The sequence below is a fragment of the Ornithorhynchus anatinus genome, unplaced genomic scaffold, assembly GCF_004115215.2.
Source record: "Ornithorhynchus anatinus isolate Pmale09 unplaced genomic scaffold, mOrnAna1.pri.v4 scaffold_93_arrow_ctg1, whole genome shotgun sequence".
NCBI lineage: Eukaryota > Metazoa > Chordata > Mammalia > Monotremata > Ornithorhynchidae > Ornithorhynchus > Ornithorhynchus anatinus.
The window spans coordinates 124,653-142,555 of NW_024396943.1; the positions used below are offsets into that span (position 1 = coordinate 124,653).

The 17,903-nt window shown below is 49.0% G+C and overlaps 1 protein-coding gene across 4 annotated transcripts in view; it reads right to left on the minus strand.

The window, feature by feature from the left end:
- Positions 1-17,903, minus strand: part of LOC114809005 (RING finger protein 17-like) — a 44,719-nt gene that overhangs the window by 14,172 nt on the left and 12,644 nt on the right. For 3 of the 4 annotated variants that reach the window (XR_005659743.1, XM_039911077.1, XM_039911075.1), the window contains exons 3-4: positions 3,597-3,665; positions 1,002-1,118 (exon numbers count right to left, since the gene is read on the minus strand). Coding sequence is in view for 3 of the 4 variants with exons in the window: in XM_039911077.1 (XP_039767011.1) it covers positions 1,002-1,118; positions 3,597-3,665 (186 nt within the window). In the remaining variant the exon portion in view is untranslated. The remainder of the gene's footprint in view (positions 1-1,001; positions 1,119-3,596; positions 3,666-17,903) is intronic. The other variant, XM_039911076.1, reaches the window with a different exon arrangement.

Below are 17,903 nucleotides of genomic sequence, written 5' to 3' on the forward strand. Positions count from 1 at the left end.
ATTTAAAAAGTGACAGAGAGACAGAACTGCGGCGATGTCAGGGGAAAAAAAACTCTAGTCTCACTAATTCTACAGACCTCCTGTTCAAAATGCCGGCTGGGCTGCTACGCTTGGGCTGGCCAAATTCTCACCCAGGGACTCTGTGACCACAAGACTGGCAGAGATTTCGGTCACCTAGATTATATTCTTTTCTCCAGGGAGGGAATCTGGTGTATTTTATTAAAAACAGGTTAGTTTTGCTATGAAAATGAATGGAGCAGACAAATTAACAGTCAAATCGTTAGAATATTTTTCAGTTATTGGAAACCAAAAACGTGTCCGGTTTCCAATATGTGCAGTACAGCACACTAATAATAATGATAATTATAATAATAATTATGGTATCTGTTAAGTGCTTACTCTGTGCCAGGCACTGTACTAAGCGCTGAGGGGTATCTCTTAAACGCTATGTGCTAAGAACTGAGATAGATGTAATGCAGCGTGGCCTAGGGGAAAGAGCAAGGGCCTGGGAGTCAGAGGACCTGGATTCTAATCCTGGCTCCGCCACCTGTCTGCTGTGTGACCTTGGGCAGGTCACCTCACTTCTCTGTGCCTCTTTACTTCATCTGTAAAATGGGGACTAAGACTGCGAGCCCCATGTGGGACAGGGACTGTGTCCAACCTGATTTTTTTTTTTATCTACCCCAATGCTTTGGATAGTGCCTGGCACATAATAAGCACTTAATGGAAACCATAAAAAAAATGCAATCAGATCAGATGCAGTCCCTTTTCCACCCGGGGCTCACAGTCTAAGGGGAAGGAGGACAGGTATTTCTCCTCCTCAGTTCCCAGATGAGGAACTGAGGCACAGAACAGTTGAGTGACTTACCCGGAGTCACACAGTAGGCAAGTGGCACAGATGGGATGTGAACCCAGCCCTGGACTCTTTCCACTAGACTACGCTGCTTCTCTCACTGTAGAAAGCAACAGTATCATGAATGAAAATAACTGAAATCTCATACCTCATTAGGTAAGATAAGGTGCCTAACTTGAATGGGAAAAAGGTTTCCTGGAGGAGGCAGAGACAGGACAGAGTACTGTGGCAAAACTGGGATCGTTGTTTCAGGCTGAAAAATTTCCTAGAACAACAGAACGCATACATTAATCCACAGGGATGCTGTTCGAGTCAATCTTGCATTGCCTTGGCTTTAAAGGCACTCATCAGCACTCTCCCTCCTCCTTATTCACTCTTCTCCCACTACAGTCCAGGTTCCCTTACCTTGCCCAGACCGTAAGCTCATTGTGGGCAGGGAATGGTGTCCGTTTATTGTCATACTGTACTCTGCCAAACACTTAATACAGTGACCTGCACACTGTAAGCGCTCGATAAATGCGATTTAATGAACAAATGCCGCTGACCTCTTGCTCACACTCTCCTTGTCTGGAACCCCCTCTTCCCATCCCTCGCAGCGTGGCTCAGTGGAAAGAGCACGGGCTTTGGAGTCAGGGCTCATGAGTTCGAATCCCAGCTCTGCCACTTGTCGGCTGTGTGACTGTGGGCAAGTCACTTAATTTCTCTGTGCCTCAGTTCCCTCATCTGTAAAATGGGGATTAAGACTGTGAGCCCCATGTGGGACAACCTGATTCCCCTATGTCTACCCCAGCGCTTAGAACAGTGCTCGGCACATAGTAAGCGCTTAACAAATACCAACATCCCTCGCCATAACTGACACACACTATCGCCCTGGCTGCCTTCCAAGCCCTTCTGCGATCAGATGTCCCCGGGAGCCCTTCCCCGACTCATTTCGAGTCTCTCCGACTGCCATGCTGGCACTCCCTCGCTACCTAAACACTCGGGTGGTCACATCCCCAGCCCCACTCCCCACCTCAATCGATCCTATTTATTAAGCACTTACTGTGTGCAAAACACCGTACTGAGCACTTGGGAGAATCCAATACAGAGCCAGTACATATGTTCCCTGCCCGCAACCAACTTACAGTCTACAGGAGATGACCATTAACATAAATAAATGAATTACAGATGTGCACGCAAGTGCCGTGGGGCTAAGGGTAGGGTGAATAAAGGCCACAAATCCAAGTGCAAGAGGCGTCGCAAAAGGGAGCAGAAGAGGAAATGAGAGCTTAGTTGGAGAAGGCATTTTGGAAATGTGCATTCAATAAAGTTGTGGTATTTCAAGCGTACCGTAAATCAACGGTATCTATGGAGCCCTCACTATGTGCAGAGTACTTTTCTAAGGACCTGGGAGAGGACAACAGAATTGGTAGATACGTTCTCACCCATCCGGCACCCTTGTGTTACACATATTTTGTACTTCTAATCCATCCTCCTATCTATAATGGATTTTAGTGTCAGTTCTCACCCATCCGGTAGCTTTGCGTTACATATATTTTGTATTCCTAATCCGTCCTCCTATCTGTAATGGGTTTTAGGGTCCCTCTCTCCCACTAGACTGTGAGCTCCTTGAGGACAAGGATTGGGTCTACTAATTGGAGAAGCAGCGTGGCTCAGTGGAAAGATCCCGGGCTTTGGAGTCAGGGCTCATGAGTTCGAATCCCAGCTCTGCCACTTGTCGGCTGTATGACTGTGGGCAAGTCACTTAACTTCTCTGTGCCTCAGTTCCCTCATCTGTAAAATGGGGATTAAGATTGTGAGCCCCACGTGGGACAACCTGATTCCCCTATGTCTACCCCAGTGCTTAGAACAGTGCTCGGCACATAGTAAGCGCTTAACAAATACCAACATTATTTATTATTATTATTAATTGCATTGTCCTCCACTGTCCTCCCCCCAATGCTTAGTATGGGGTCCTACCCACAGGAGGCACTCATTCATTCAATTAATACCACTGCCCGATGGAGACCCAGGTCTCGACTTTCCATTTCGAGCGTGAGAAGCCGTGGAGCGATCGATCCATCGATGGCATCAAGCACTTACTGGATGTGGAGCACTCTACGAAGCACTTGGGAAAGTCCAAAAGAGTCGGCAGACACAATCCCTGCCCACGAGGAGCTTACAATCCACACGGGGAGCCAGTCAGGAAAACAGATTACAGACGGGAGCAGGAAGAAGATAGACAGGCCACCAGAGACAGCTTCCCCGAGCTGCTCTGCCAGGTTCCAGTCTGCCTCTTTGAAAGGAAAAGGTAGGATGGTGGGACGCTCATGTGCCTGGCATTTTTTCAAGGTGAGTTTTCCCCCGCTTTCACCTGAAGCAAGGAAGCAAGCAATTCTGGGGAATAGGAAAATCAGAGGTAAAACCATAGGCAACCAATTACAAATGGCAAATCAGTAAAATATCAGTCGCCCGATCAATCAATTAGACTTTATCGATTGATCAAGTGCTTACTCTGTGCAGAGCACTCAAAGCCCTTGGGAAGGTACAATAGAGTCGACAGACTCTAAGGTCACTGTGGGCAGGGAGCATGTCTGCCAGCTCTTTAGAGTGGACTCTCCCAAGCGCTTAGTCCACTGCTCTGCACACAGTAAGTGCTCAATAATGCCACTGACTGATTGGTTCATTCATCCCTACTCTGAGGTATTTTCTGACAAATTCTCTGGGAATAACATTGCTGCCAAGTGGCTAAGAAATGAATTACCTGACATTGAGCTCGCAGAGGTAGTTTAGTGACTGTTAAGCCCTCGGAGGGTCGTCCAAATGGAAGTGCCTGGGGAAGTAAATCTTATGATTATATTGTACCATTCTCTACCAAGTGCATAGTACTATCACATTGTACAAGCATCCAGTACAGTGCTGTGCACACAGTAAGCGCTCAATAAATACTGTCAACTGATCGATTAATGCAACACTTTTGCGGTTCTGTGGAGTCTAGAATAAGAGAGCGTTTATCTCTCAAGCGACCCCTTGGGCTCCCTCTAGACCGTAAGCTCCTTGTGGGCAGGGATGGTGTCTACCAACTCTGTCGTAGCATCCTCTTCCAAGGACTTAGTCCAGTGCTCTGCAAACAGTAAGCACTCAAAAAATGCCACTGGATGACACATGGATAGATGGAGGGATGGAGGGATGGGGTATTATGTAAAGAAGAAGTGACCCGGCCCCAGGTTTGGGGCATGGCAACATACCTCAAAGTCATTCTTCCAATCTTCCTTCACTGTGCTTTCACTAGATCTCTGAGCCTCCTTAAATAAATGATGGCCCCATATTTTAAGATATTGAGCTTGTTTCCTGGTTTTCGTTTAGCTAAAGCAAAACTGTGCAGCTCTGGAATGAGGGGGGAACCAAAAACACACCATTCTACGCCAACCCCCACCCTCGACATGCTCTTATAGTGGCTCTGAGTCCAGCTGAGCTCTCCGAGGATTTGGCACCTGGAAGAGATCCCTCTCCGTCTCTCTCTCGATTCCCCACAGTGGCAGCTTCGCTGTTTCTGAAAATATCTAGCTCAGGAGTCTTCCCTGGCTTCTAAAACAGGGTCTGACACACAAGCCCCAGTACACCCCTATTCAGAACATTTGTCATTCAAACTGCTGAAGCCAAAGCTGGAAGACATGACCACAAATCCCCCTAATTTTACAACTGAAAAGTTCTGATCTTCTAAATCAAGAGATAACCTTTTCTAGGGATTTTTTCACTGCTATGCAAGCATCTGAACAGAAAACTGCGTGGCTCAGTGGCAAGGGCACGGGCTTGGGAGTCTGAGGTCGTGGGTTCTAATCTCAGCCCTGCCACTTTTCAGCTGTGTGACTTTGGGCAAGTCACTTCACTTCTCTGTGTCTCAGTTACCTCATCTGTAAAATGGGGATTAAGTCTGTGAGCCCCACGAGGGACAACCTGATTGCCTTGTATCTACCCCAGTGCTTAGAACAGTGCTTTGGCACACCGTAAGCACTTAAATACCATCATTATTATTATTAATACTATTATTAAATCTAAAAACCAATCAATCACAAAATCAGGAGAATCCGACAGGTACTCCGCCACAATGTGAAACAAGCACATGGTATTCCTCATGTGCATGCTGGAAATTTTCATAACACATGCGCCAGCTACGATTAACAAGGCAGCTCACTCACCAACTTCACCAGATCCTCCCAGCTTTCAAAAGTGCAGTATTTATGTTGTGCCATAACAAAAGACAGTGATATCCCGCCCAAATAGAGATGAACAGTTAATTTTCCTCCTGGATGCTCTGGAGATTTCTGTTGAATTCAATATCAAAGCTCAAACACAATGTTAGGTCCATTACATTGCTGAAAAATTATTCATAAAGGATCCGGAAAGATGCAACCACAGTGCCCACTGCGTGGGATATCCGGCATCGGTGCAGCATAGGTTGGAAGAGTAAACCCCAATTTTGGCATCTCAGAGCATTTGAGCTGGACCACACAGCTCCCAAGGTAGCACTCTGGACAATTTGGCTCAAGTGAAAACTACTGGCACGCTTAGGACACCCAGACCCTTTCGGTGGCACCACTCATCTCGAGTTGCAATCCTCTAGACTCGACCTTTTGAGCTGTCGTATCACACAAGTACCCATTTCGATGAACCATTCTTCTCCCCTCGAGAACGGCGACCACTCGTTCAAAAGAGCCGAATGGCCGTGGGGACAGACACCCTGAGTTGGAGCCAGTTTTCTGCTTACCCCTCAAACCACCACCCCTTCAACAAAATCCTTCCATGGAGGCCTCGCAATTAAGCTCTTTCCACAACTTTCTTGAAAAATCACAAGCAGTTAGTGTGGAAAGAGGATAAGCATTAAACTATCTCAACGCTCCCATATGTTGAAAGGGATCGTTCAATCCTGTGGGACTGCCTTGGGAAAAAGAGCTGCCAACACATGCTCTCTTGGCCATTCCCACCATCTCTGCCCCCACACAAGCCCACACACCTAAATTAACCCTTCAAACTCTGGGAGAAATGAGTTTGATGAGCACCGACGACCTGCTGGGCATAATGGATAAATGGGAACTTTTCCTTTGCTTTTCACACACATACCGTCCCCCCAGCCACCCACAGAGTTTTAGATTAGCCATCAGCCCCTGCTTCAAAACAGAGACAGTGTTAGGCTGCAGTCTGATCAAGGGTCGCAACAAAGAATTTAAACCAGACCATCATATGAATCTTCACTTCCTTCCTAGGCAGTAGTAGGTCTCGAAGGAGTTCCACCGCATCTGGCTGCCAGACGTTTCCAACCTAAGGGAGGTAAAGAGGGTAGGTTCTCCACTCCCCCGAGACAAACCGTGGAGAGAAGGAAGCACCATGATATTTACTGTTAATGACGACTGCGTGGTAGAAACTGAACGAGTGCTTCAGTCAAGTGGAGATACGATTCCAGAGTGCACAGATGGGCACATCCTGCCAGCTGGCAACCTCTGAGGCTTCTAGAAGGGGGTGGGGCTCGAGGGAGGCTGAGAGTAGAAAAAAGAGGAAGGACTAAGGGAAAGACCAGAGAAGAGGCTACCTGAACTGTCGGGTGGCCCCAGGATTGCTAAAGCTGCCGGCGGGGTTCTAGCCACACCTTCTGCCTCTTGGCAAAATGCTCTAGCCATGTCTGGCCTTGTGGAGTATGTGGTCCGAGCTTTCCTCATTGTGAATAACCAGGATTGGGAGAGTGCTTTCGCTTAGAGGGAGGAAAGAAGAAGAGGAGGGAGGAAAGAAGAAGGGGAGCGTGGCCCAAGTCTCTCCAAACCTCTTTGGTTGGGGTTGCGTCCACTGTAGCCCAGGTTCCCCTAGGCGGCTTTTGGCCCACGGGCAATGAGCATTGAGAGTCAGTCTGTCAGTCGGTCAGTCAATCAATCATATTTATTGTGTGCTTACTGTGCAGAGTACTGTACTAAGCGCTTGGGAGAGTATAATATAACAATATAACAGATCCATTCCCTGCCCACGACAGGAAATAGAGCTTACACAACAGAGCTTACAGTCTAGAGGGGCATTTGAGCCCTGGATGTGAGAATCTGGACTGGTCGCTCCAAACCCAAAAAGCCTCGGGGAGACCCCCATGGAATGGTGACTGGGAATCTGGGGGTGGGGGGCAGGATCAACCAGGGCCCTCAGGGTTGTGGATGCCCAGTGCCCACTGCCCATGGTGGTGGTATGTTTCTGGCTCAGAGTCGGCCCAAGTCACAAGAAGGTGGCTAAAGAACTGGTAGTCTGCTGGCTTCCTGGCTCTCTCACCCTGGGATGTAACCAGCCTGCCCTGCTCTACGGTCCCAGGCTCCAGCTTGTGGTAAATCCCACTCAACCGTCCATAGTTGCTGAAAACAAAAAATGCTGGCCGGGAAACAACTTTCAGTCGATGCCTTCGTAAAAGGGCAGGGGGCCAGGATACCACCACCAAGCAGGGGCCTGCTGGCTCCAGGGATCAGGATTCGAGCCCTGGATATACGCATTCAATTGCTTCTTTTCAAAGTAAACTTCATGCAAATTTGGCATTCTTTTTGGCTCGCCAAAGGGACTGCCTTAGTCATTATTAGTCAGAGGTTCTTTTCTTTAGAGCAAGAAAACCTATCTGGAAACCTCAAGGGTACGAAAAGAACGGACATACATTCATTTGAGGACGACTCTAATGAAGGTACCAGTCTCTTCATTCAGCAGAACTCCTGAAGAAACTTTGGGCTGGGATTAGGGTTCCAAAAGACTGAGTCCTACCTAATACTTTCACAATAATGAACTGCTTAAGGAGCCTAGCTGCAAACTAGACTTTTGAACTAGGTGTAAACAACTGAATAAGGGAATTCCATTATACAAGAATTAAGCAAAATAACCAAGTACCATTTTGTTAACACTGGGATTAGTGAATCGTGGTTGGGGGCGGTGGGGTAGGAGGGAATGGAGGAGTACCGAATTGGGGCCGGGGAGTGGGGTGAGGGCGTCGGCCCCAGTGACTTCTCAGAAAGCCTCTTTTGGGGCAGGCAAAATCCATCAATTGATCAATGGTACTTTCTGAGCGCTCACTGTGTGCAGAGCAGTGGGCTAAGTACTCGAGAGAGCACGATTCAACAGAGTTGGTCGATGGATTCCCAACGCATGGAGAGCTCACATGGAAAGACTGATGGGTCAAGGCTAAATAAAACCCTTCCTTCATACCTCTACCTATGTAATGCCTTCCCCAGGAATCCCACTCCGATAGGTCCTCGAGAAAGAAAACACTCTAATTACAAAAAAGCCATACATCTTCATGGTTCTTCCAACAGCACGTGCTATATATAGCTCATCGCCAGCAAGCACATATTTCTAGAAGTTAGGCCAGCAGAAGCATCACTCTGTATAGGCCTACTCCAATACTAAACAATATAATTTTCATTCTCAAAAATGGTGTTTCAGTCCCTCATTCAATAGTGTTTACTCACAGGAAAGGTGTGATGTAATTGACACGGTATGCAAAACCGGGGAATTTCAAGATAGCACTCAACTGGATAGAGATAACACGGAAGGATGAGCTGAACATAGCCAAGATCTACATACTGCACCTACATTCAAAAAAAAAAATCAAAACAAACAAAAAACACAAGAGAAAAGTATGCATTACTGACTGAGAAGTGAAAGGCTCCACCCCATGCCTCTTTCTACAATTGGGCAAGACCACCATCTTTTGAAGATGGTTTGGATGTAATATATTCAGTTTTCAAGTCAACAAATAATTTGCATTGTGGCCTACAGAGCCTCTGTGTCCTTTTAAGTGTTCTTGAATTGAATGATTAAAGGACACTTTGGGGAAAAAAGAAAAAAAGTCAAGACCCGATACTCGAGATCAGTTAGATTGCAGGCATCCTGGGGGGCAGGGTCTGTGTCTTTTGCTTCTACTGTACTCTCCCAAGCGCTCAGTACAGTGCTTTGCACACAGTAGGTGCTCAATAAATGCCATTGATGGAATGAAAATCGAGCTATCATTTCAAATTCATTCTCCAAAGCCCTAAAGCCCACCCCTATGAACATCACTATTCGGGGCACAAGGACTCCCATATACATCAGAGGTTCCACTCCACCAGAGCCTTTTACACCATTAAAGAAAGAAAACAGTGGCCTAAACGATGGTATCTTTGGTCACTTTAACAAAAGCAGGTGACACTCCCACCTGTGCAAACTTAAGAAAAGCAAAACAGAAAAGATGAAGAAGGGATTCCTCCCTCAGGATGTCACCTGGGCCCATCTCCAGCCAAATGCCTCAACCGGTGGGAGATGAGGTATGCGTGACTGGAACCATCGGGTTGACCCCCCGGGTCATTTTTTTTTTAATGGTATTAGTTAGGTGCTTACTATGTGCCATATATTGTACTAAGTACTGGGGTGGATACAAGATAATCGGGTTGGACACAGTCCTTGTTCTACATGGGACACCCAGTCTTAAGCTCCACTTTACAGATGAGATATTTGAAGCCCAGAGAAGTGAAGCGACCTGCCCACGGTCACCCAGCAGATAAGTGGCGCAGCCACAATTAGAACCCAGTTCCTTCCGACTTCCAGGCCCGGGATCTTTCCACTAGACCACCGCACTGCTTCTCAATTCAGCAGTGATTATAGACTGGATGGCAGGAGCATTTATCAAGCACCTACAGGATGTTGTCACACACTCGTCTGAGGGTTTGGGACATAGAGAACAGGGACACATTCCCTGCCTATAAGGAGCCTACAATCTATAATGGGTTTCCAAGTCCTAATTCACTCCATCCCATTACTCAATGGAGCATACTGAGTGCCTTTTGAACACAAACATCATTCCAAGATAGCACTTATCCTAACCTGCCTTGACGACTAAAGAATAATAATAAGAGTCCTTGTTAAGCGCTTACTCTGTGCCAAGCACTATTCTAGGGGTAAAGGTAGATACAAGTTAGTCAGGTTGGACACAATCCCTGTCCCCCATGGGGCTCACATTCTTAATCCCCATTTTACAGATAACTGAGACCCAGAGGAAGTGAAATGACTTGCCCAAGGTCACACAGCGGACATTCGATGGAGCTGGGATTAGAACCCAGGTCCTTCTGATTCCCAAGCCTGTGCTCTATCCCACTACTCCTTCCCCTTCCATACATGCCAGACCACTGTCTCCTCCTTCAAGGCATTAATAATAATAATAATAATGTTGGTATTTGTTAAGCGCTTATTATGTGCCGAGCACTGTTCTAAGCGCTGGGGTAGACACGGGAATCAGGTTGTCCCATGTGGGGTTCACAGTCTTAATCCCCATTTTACAGATGAGGTAACTGAGGCACCAAGAAGTTAAGTGACTTGCCCAAAGTCACACAGCTGACATGTGGCCGAGCAGGGATTCGAACCCATGACCTCTAACCCCAAGGCCGGTGCTCTTTCCACTGAGCCACGCTGCTTCTCACATCTTCTCCAAGAGGCCTTCCCCCATTAAGCCCTCTTTTCCCTGGCTCACTCTCCCTTCTGTGTCATCTGTGTGCTCAGATATATGACCTCTGGACATATCCCCCACTCCCCCCCCCCCCCTTGCACCCACAGCTACTTTCAAGTGTGGCCTCTGGAACCCCGGCTCCATTACAGGTAAACTACCTTTCATCGATGACCTTTCCTTTCCCGCTCTCTCCTCCTCCTCGCCCTTTCAGAAACGTGGCTCACTCCCGAAGACACGGTCTCCGCCGCTACCCTCTCCAGCGGTGTCCTCTCCTTCTCCTACTCCCCCAGACTCACCAGAAAGGGAGGAGGCGTCGGCTTCCTCCTCTCACCCCGATGCCGCTTCCGCACCATCCCTCCTCCCCCCTCCCTCTCCTTCCCCTTCTTCGAAGCCCATATCATTCGCCTCTACCACCCCCTCCAGATACTTGTCGCTGTCATCTACCGTCCACCTGGTCCCACCTCCGACTTCTTCAACCACCTAGACCCCTTCCTCACCTTCCTTCTCTCCTTCTCTCTGCCCACTCTGATCCTCGGAGACTGCAACATCCACATGGATGTACCCGACGACTCCTCTGCCACCCGCCTGCTATCCCTCCTCGACTCTGCCGACCTCCTCCTCCACCATACCGCGCCCACTCACCGACTCGGTCACACCCTCGATCTCGTCATCTCCTACCGCTGCACTATCTCCTCCCTCACCAACTCTGAATTCCCTCTCTCTGACCATAACCTTCTCACCTGCCTCATCTCTCACACTCCCTCCCCCTGCAAATCTTCGCTACTGCCCCACAGAGACCTCTGCTCTCTTGATCCCATCCGTCTTTCCAAAAGCATCTCTCCCCACCTTGCCGCCCTGTCCTCACTTCCCATTCTCGATGATCAGGTCTCTGCTCTCAACTCCACCCTCTCTACTCATCTCGACTCTCTCGCCCCCTTTTCCCTCCGCCGCTCTCGCTCCACTAACCCACAGCCCTGGATCACCTCCTCTGTCCGCCTCCTACGCTCCTATGCTCGAGCTGCTGAGCGCTGCTGGCGAAAGTCCAAGCACCAAGCCGACCTCACACACTTCAAATTTATCCTTTCCTGCCTTAACTCTGCCCTCTCCTCCGCCAGGCAAAACTTCTTCTCCTCCCTCATCGACACCCACGCCCGTGACCCCCGCCAACTGTTCCGGACCTTTAACTCTCTCCTTAGGTCTCCTGTTCCTCCCCCTCCCCCATCTCTCACCCCCAGTGATCTGGCCACCTACTTCATCACAAAAATCAAACACAATCAGGTCTGAGCTCCCCAAAGTCACCCCTCCCCCTCTCCCCTCACCAACCCTCTCCCCTACTTTCCCATCCTTCCCTGCAGTATCCTCAGAGGAGATCTCCCTCCTCACAAGTGCCACCCCCTCCACCTGCGCCTCAGACCCCATTCCCTCTCACCTTATAAAAACCATCGCCCCTGCCCTCCTCTCTTCCTTAACTTCTATCTTTAGCCACTCAATCTCCAATGGCTCCTTCCCCTCTGCCTTCAAACATGCCCACGTCTCCCCCATCCTAAAAAACCCGCTCTCGACCCCACTTCCCCTTTCAGTTATCACCCTATCTCCCTACTACCCTTCCTTTCCAAAATCCTAGAACGAGTCGTCTACACTCACTGCTTAGAATTCCTTAACTCCCATTCTCTCCTGGACCCCTTCCGATCTGGCTTCCGTCTCCTCCTCTCTACACAGTAGAGAGTAGTCTAGCTGTGATATAACGAGAGCCTGTAGCAGTAAGGTAGCCGTTTGGGTGGAGAGGAAAGGGCGGATCTGCCCACAGGGAGTGACAGACTTTGATGCTAACAGATTTGCTAGGTTCTGGAACTTTGTGGTTCATGATCTTGTCTTGCCATTTGATATTGAGCCTGGCCCATAAGTGGTCCCTCTCCCAAGTGCTTGAGCATTCATTCATTCAATCATATTTACTGAGCATTTACTGTGTGCAGAGCACTGGGCCAGGCACAGTAAGTGCTCAATAAATATGATTGAATGAATGAATGCTCAGTTTGCCAAGCCAGACAAAACCAGTTCCCTGCACAGAGTCCCAGTTCCTGAATCCAGAATTGGCCTCCTTGCTGACAGTGGTAGCCCCCTCCTCACTACTCTCTCCCCAAAGCTAACCCCATCATTCATGCACACATACCACCTTCCCTTTGAGTGGGAGAGCACTAGAAGGCTCCATCTTTCTGGAGCGGGGTGCCTTTGGGAATTGACCTGACTGCCCAAGTGCAGGGGGACAGTCTCAAGGGTGGGGAGTTGTGATGAGCTGCATCTGCAGAAGGAACAGTAACCAAGCAGATTCTCCCCTTGATCACCCAGCCCCAACCTGCACATTGCCGGAGAAGCCCTGTGGGGCTTTCTTTCCAGAACTTATAGCCAACTGGACCTAGAACCAAGACACTCAGGACTTACCATCAAGACTTCCTTCCTCTGGGGTTGGGGAAGAGGATCCTTGGTCTTGTGGGAGTGAAGTGACACTAGAGCTTCTCCAATGGTCCCAGCCAATGGACAGAGAGCTAGGGAATCTGGATTAGTGACTCTGAGGGTCCAGCTTCCCCTCATCCTGCACTCTCAACTGCTGAGAAGCATGTTTCTTTCCAGGAAAAATTAAAACAGTGCTTGCAGCTGGAGAGGGAGTGGTAGGGGGTTGCAGGAAACTTTTGCCAACCATCCCGTCCGCCCCCCGCCCCCCGCCCGCAACATGAGAGGTTAGACAGACAGCCAGACAATTGCTGCTAAACCTATTGCTACACTATGCTCCACCATCACTTGCCCACCCCGGTCCTCAGATCCCCAGGAGAGGCTCATTTCAGAGGGACTGAGGTTCAGAACAGAGCATGAATAGAGGTCATGGGTTCTAGTACAGGCTTCAACACTTGTTTGCTCTTTGGCCTTGGGCAAGTCATTTCACTTCTCTGTGCCTCAATTACCTCATCTCTAAAATGGAGATTGAGACTATGGGACATGTGGGACAGGGACTGTGTTCAACCTGATTTGCTCATATCCACCCCGGTGCTTAGTACAGTGCCTGGCACATAATAAGCACTTAAATGCCACATTTATCATTAATAATAATAATAATGTAGGTATTTGTTAAGCACTATGTGCAGAGCACTGTTCTAAGCTCTGGGGTAGATACAGGATAATCAGGTTGTCCCACGTAAGGCTCACAGTCTTGATTCCCATTTTGCAGATGAGGTAACTGAGGCCCAGATAAGTTAAGTGACTTGCCCACAATCACACAGCTGACAAGTGGCAGAGCTGGGATTCAAACCCATGACCTCTGACTCCCAAGCCCGAGCTCTTGCCACTGAGCCATGCTGCTTCTATTACTATTATTATTATTGGTGGTCGTTCCTAGTATGGTACCTGCCTTCTAAAGTGCTGAGGAGCTGTGATGGGGGGGATAAGTGAGGGGAGCAAGTCAGGGTGATGCAGAAGTTCTGGAGTGGGAGAAGAGGAAAAGAGGGCTTCATCAAGGAAGGCCTGTTGAAGGAGATATCAAGCGCTTAGTATAGTGCTGTGCACATAGTAAGCGCTCAATAAATGTAATTGAATGAATGTGCTGTATGTAGGCTTCGTACAAGAACATTGTACTGGAGGAGGAAAATATAGGGTTAACCAGAGGAATGTGGGATGCTGTGTACCACACATCCTCCGCCCCTCCCCCCAATTTACATAACCAGTCATTTTGGCCCTAAACAAAGGCACTAGGCAATTCTGCAAACAGTTCAATTAGGCCAGGACCAGAAGCAATGGACAAAAGGCACAGAAAGATAGTAGGCTGATAAGCCTGGTGTGGGGGCAGGGAAGGGAGGCCATGCTAGCTGGACAGCCAAATGGTAGATTAGACTTTGGGAAGATCTAGGGAGTTGAGCCTCAGCCTTGGGTCCAGAAATGCTGCAGCTGGCGCCAGGCAACCTGAGGATTGTCATCTGTTTACAGGCACTTGAATTCATAAGACTGTTAGCGGTCAGCGCTGGAAGTTTGGGGTTGTGGGGGGCGGGGGGCAGGGGGAGGAAGAGAAGAAGATTGCAGAAACTGTGTGCTTTCTTTGCTAGCATGCCTCCCCTCCCAAATACTGATCTCCCAGGAGAAGTTTGATATGCAAACAGAAACCCTCTGCCCAGTTCCTAACACTGGAAGCCACAGCAACCCTGTAACATGAAAGTGGAAGAGCAGGTGTGCAAATGGAGATGTACAGGAGTGCTATGAGTGGTTCTAAGTACCTGGGAGCTAAATTGGTAAAAAAGTTAATCTAGGAGGAGGTGAGATTTCACAAGGTGGAAAGATCTAGCTCTGCCTCTTGTCTGCTGTTTGAACTTGGGAAAGTCACTTCACTATGTCTCAGTTACCTCATCTGTATAATGGAAATAGAGCCCCATGTGGAACAGGGACTGTGTCCAACCTAATTAACTTCTATCTACCCCAGTGCTTAGAACAGTGCTTGGCACGTAGTAAGTGCTTAACAAGAACTATTATTATTACTACTAATAATAATTGCTATCTGGTGGATTTGAAGCAGAAGGGCATTCCAGGCAGGAGTAAGAGTATGACCAAGAGAGAATAGAATGAAGTAGTGAGTAGCTAGCTTGAAGGGGATGGGGGGAAGAATGCTTTAAACTCAGTTATCAGGAGTTGCTGCTCAGAAAATTAGTAGCCCAATGTAAGTGCTCAATAAATACGATTGACTGACTGACTTTGATAGTGATAGCTCCCAGGGGAGTGGGGATCCCCTCCATGTCTGATAATGGCAGCTCCCAGGGGAGTGAGGACCCCCCCTCTATGTCTATCATCTCCTTACAGATGATATCCAAATCTATCTTCCCCTGTTCTCTCTCCCTCCAGGCTCACATCTTCTCCTGCCTTCAGAACATCTCTACTTGGATATCCTCTCCCTACTTAAAACTCAAAATGTCCAGGACAGAGCTCCTTATCTTCCTACCCAAACCTGGTCCTCTCCCAAACTTTGCCGTCACTTTGGACGGCACAACCATCCTTCCCATCCCACAAGCCCACAACCTTGGTGTCATCCTTGACTCTGCTCTCTCATTCACCCCACACATCCAATCCGTCACCAAATCCTGCCGGTCTCACCTTCACAACATCACCAAGATCCGCCCTTTCCTCTCTATCCAAACCGCTACCACAAGAGTACAATCATTCATCCTATCCCGACTGGATTACTGTATCAGCCTCCTTTCTGACCTCCCTGCCTCCTGCCTCTCCCCACTCCAGTCCATACTTCACTCTGCTGCCCGGAGTATCTTTCTACAGGAACATTCAGGGCATGTCACCCCCCCTCCTCAAAAATCTCCAGTGGTTGCCTATCCACCTCTGAATCAAACAAGAACTCCTCAATATTGGCTTTAAAGCTCTCCATAACCTTGCCCCTTCTTACCTCATCTCCCTTCTCTCCTTCTACAGCCCAGCCCGCACACTTCGCTCCTCTGGTGCCACCAGCCTTCTCACTGGGCCTCCATCTTGCCTGTCCCGCTGTCGACCCCTAGCCCACATCCTACCTCTAGCCTGGAACACCCTCCCTCCTCAAATGTGCCAAACAATCACTCTTCCCCTACTTCAATGCCCTACTGAAGACGCAACTCCTTCAAGAGGCCTTCCCAGACTAAGCCCCCTTTTCCTCAGCTCCCCCACCCTTCTGTGTCACCTCGAATCGCTCCGTTTGCTCTTCCCCACTCTCCCCGCCTCAAAGCACTTAGAATTATATATATATATATATATATAATTCTATTTATTTATATTGATATTGATGCCTGTTAACTTGTTTTGATTTCTGTCTCCCCCTCTTCTAGAACATAAGCCCTGTGTGGGCAGGGATTGTCTCTCTTTAATGCTGAACTGTACTTTTCAAGCGCTTGGTACAGTGCTCTGCACATGGTAAGTGAATTGAATGAATGAGTGAATGAATGAATGAATGAGTGAATGGTAGCTCCCAGGGGAGTGGGGACTCCCCTCCATGTCTGATAGTGGTAGCTCCCAGGAGAGTGGGAATCCTCTCCACATCTGCTAGTGGGATCCCTCTCCACATCTGCTAGTGGTAGCTACCAGGGGAGGGGTGACCCCACCAAATAACAACTACCATGGCAGAGAGGTGGCCATTTTCTTCCCCTTCCCTACTTCCCTGCGCTCGGATCAGGGTGTGGCTGTCTAACCCCTCCAACCGATGGCAAAGGCCCAGGTTCGTAGATTATTTCATTTCAAAAGCTGCCTGCCTTCTCACTACTCTACTCAACCCAGGCTATTTACTCCTTTTCCCTGGCCTTTTTACTCCCAAGCCCACTAAGACAATTCAACCTTCTCCTCAGGATTGCCCTGAACACTAGACTCTTCACTCTCCGTGCCCCAGAGACAATTCAGTTATGTTCCAGGGCACCCCAGTCACTGGTCTTTTTACACTCAATGGCCCAAGGACAATTCAATCATCTCCTCTGGGTAACACCGGATTAAAGTTCTTATTGCTGTCATCTATTAAATTGTAATTGCTGTTGTTTACCTCACCGACCTCAACATGACCCTTCAATCCCCTCCACCCCCGCTCCTGTCAGCCTATCCCAGTCCTCTCTACCCATCTCATCTCCCCTGCCCACTGTCACCCAACTCCTCCCCTCCCCTTCCCTCCTCCCTGCCCATCCCTGTAATCCCTCTGTCCCAGCGCCACCCCTCGTCCCCCCTCTCCACAGGGACCCCCACAATTCATCCCCCTCCCCCGTGCAGACCCCCTTCAACTCTCTCCCATCCAACCCCTCCCTTCCTCCCCGCCCCATCACTGTCCTCCTGGCCTTTGTCCCTCTCCCCTCAAGCCGGCTCCCATCAACTCACTCCCATCCAAACACTCCCCACTCCTTGCACTGCCCCCCACCCCCCACAAGCCTCCCTCCACAGCTGCTGCCAAGTGTGACCTATGGAACACCCGCTCCATCATTGGGGAAGCTCCCCTTCATCCTTGACCTGCCCCTCCTCGGCATCACTGAAACCTGGCTCTCCCCAGACAACACGGTGTCCCCTACTGCTCTCTCTAGAGGGGGGGGTCTCATCTTCTCCCACTCCCCCAGACTCACTGGGAAAGGGGGAGGGGTTGGCTTCCTTCTCGCTCCCCAGTGTCGCTTTCACACCATTCCACCTCCCCAATTCCTTTCTTTCCTTTCCTTTGAAGCCTATATCATCTGATTCTACCACCCCCTCCAGATTCTAGGAGCTGTCATCTACCACCTGTCAAGTCCTACCTCTAACTTCTTTAACCATTTTGATCCCTTTCTAACATTCCTTCTCTGTTTCTCCATGCCCACTTTTATCCTTGGGAACTTCGATATCCACATAGATGTTCCTGATGACCCTCCCGCTGCCTGCCTTCTATCACTTCTCAACTCCATTGATCTCCTGCCCCACCCCGCTTCACCCACACATCAACTTGGACACACACTCGATCTCTTTATCTCTTACAACTGCACAATTTCTGTCCTTACCAACTCTGAAATCCCTCTATCTGACCACAACCTCCTCACTTGCCTCCTCTCCCACATACCTCCTCCCCATAAA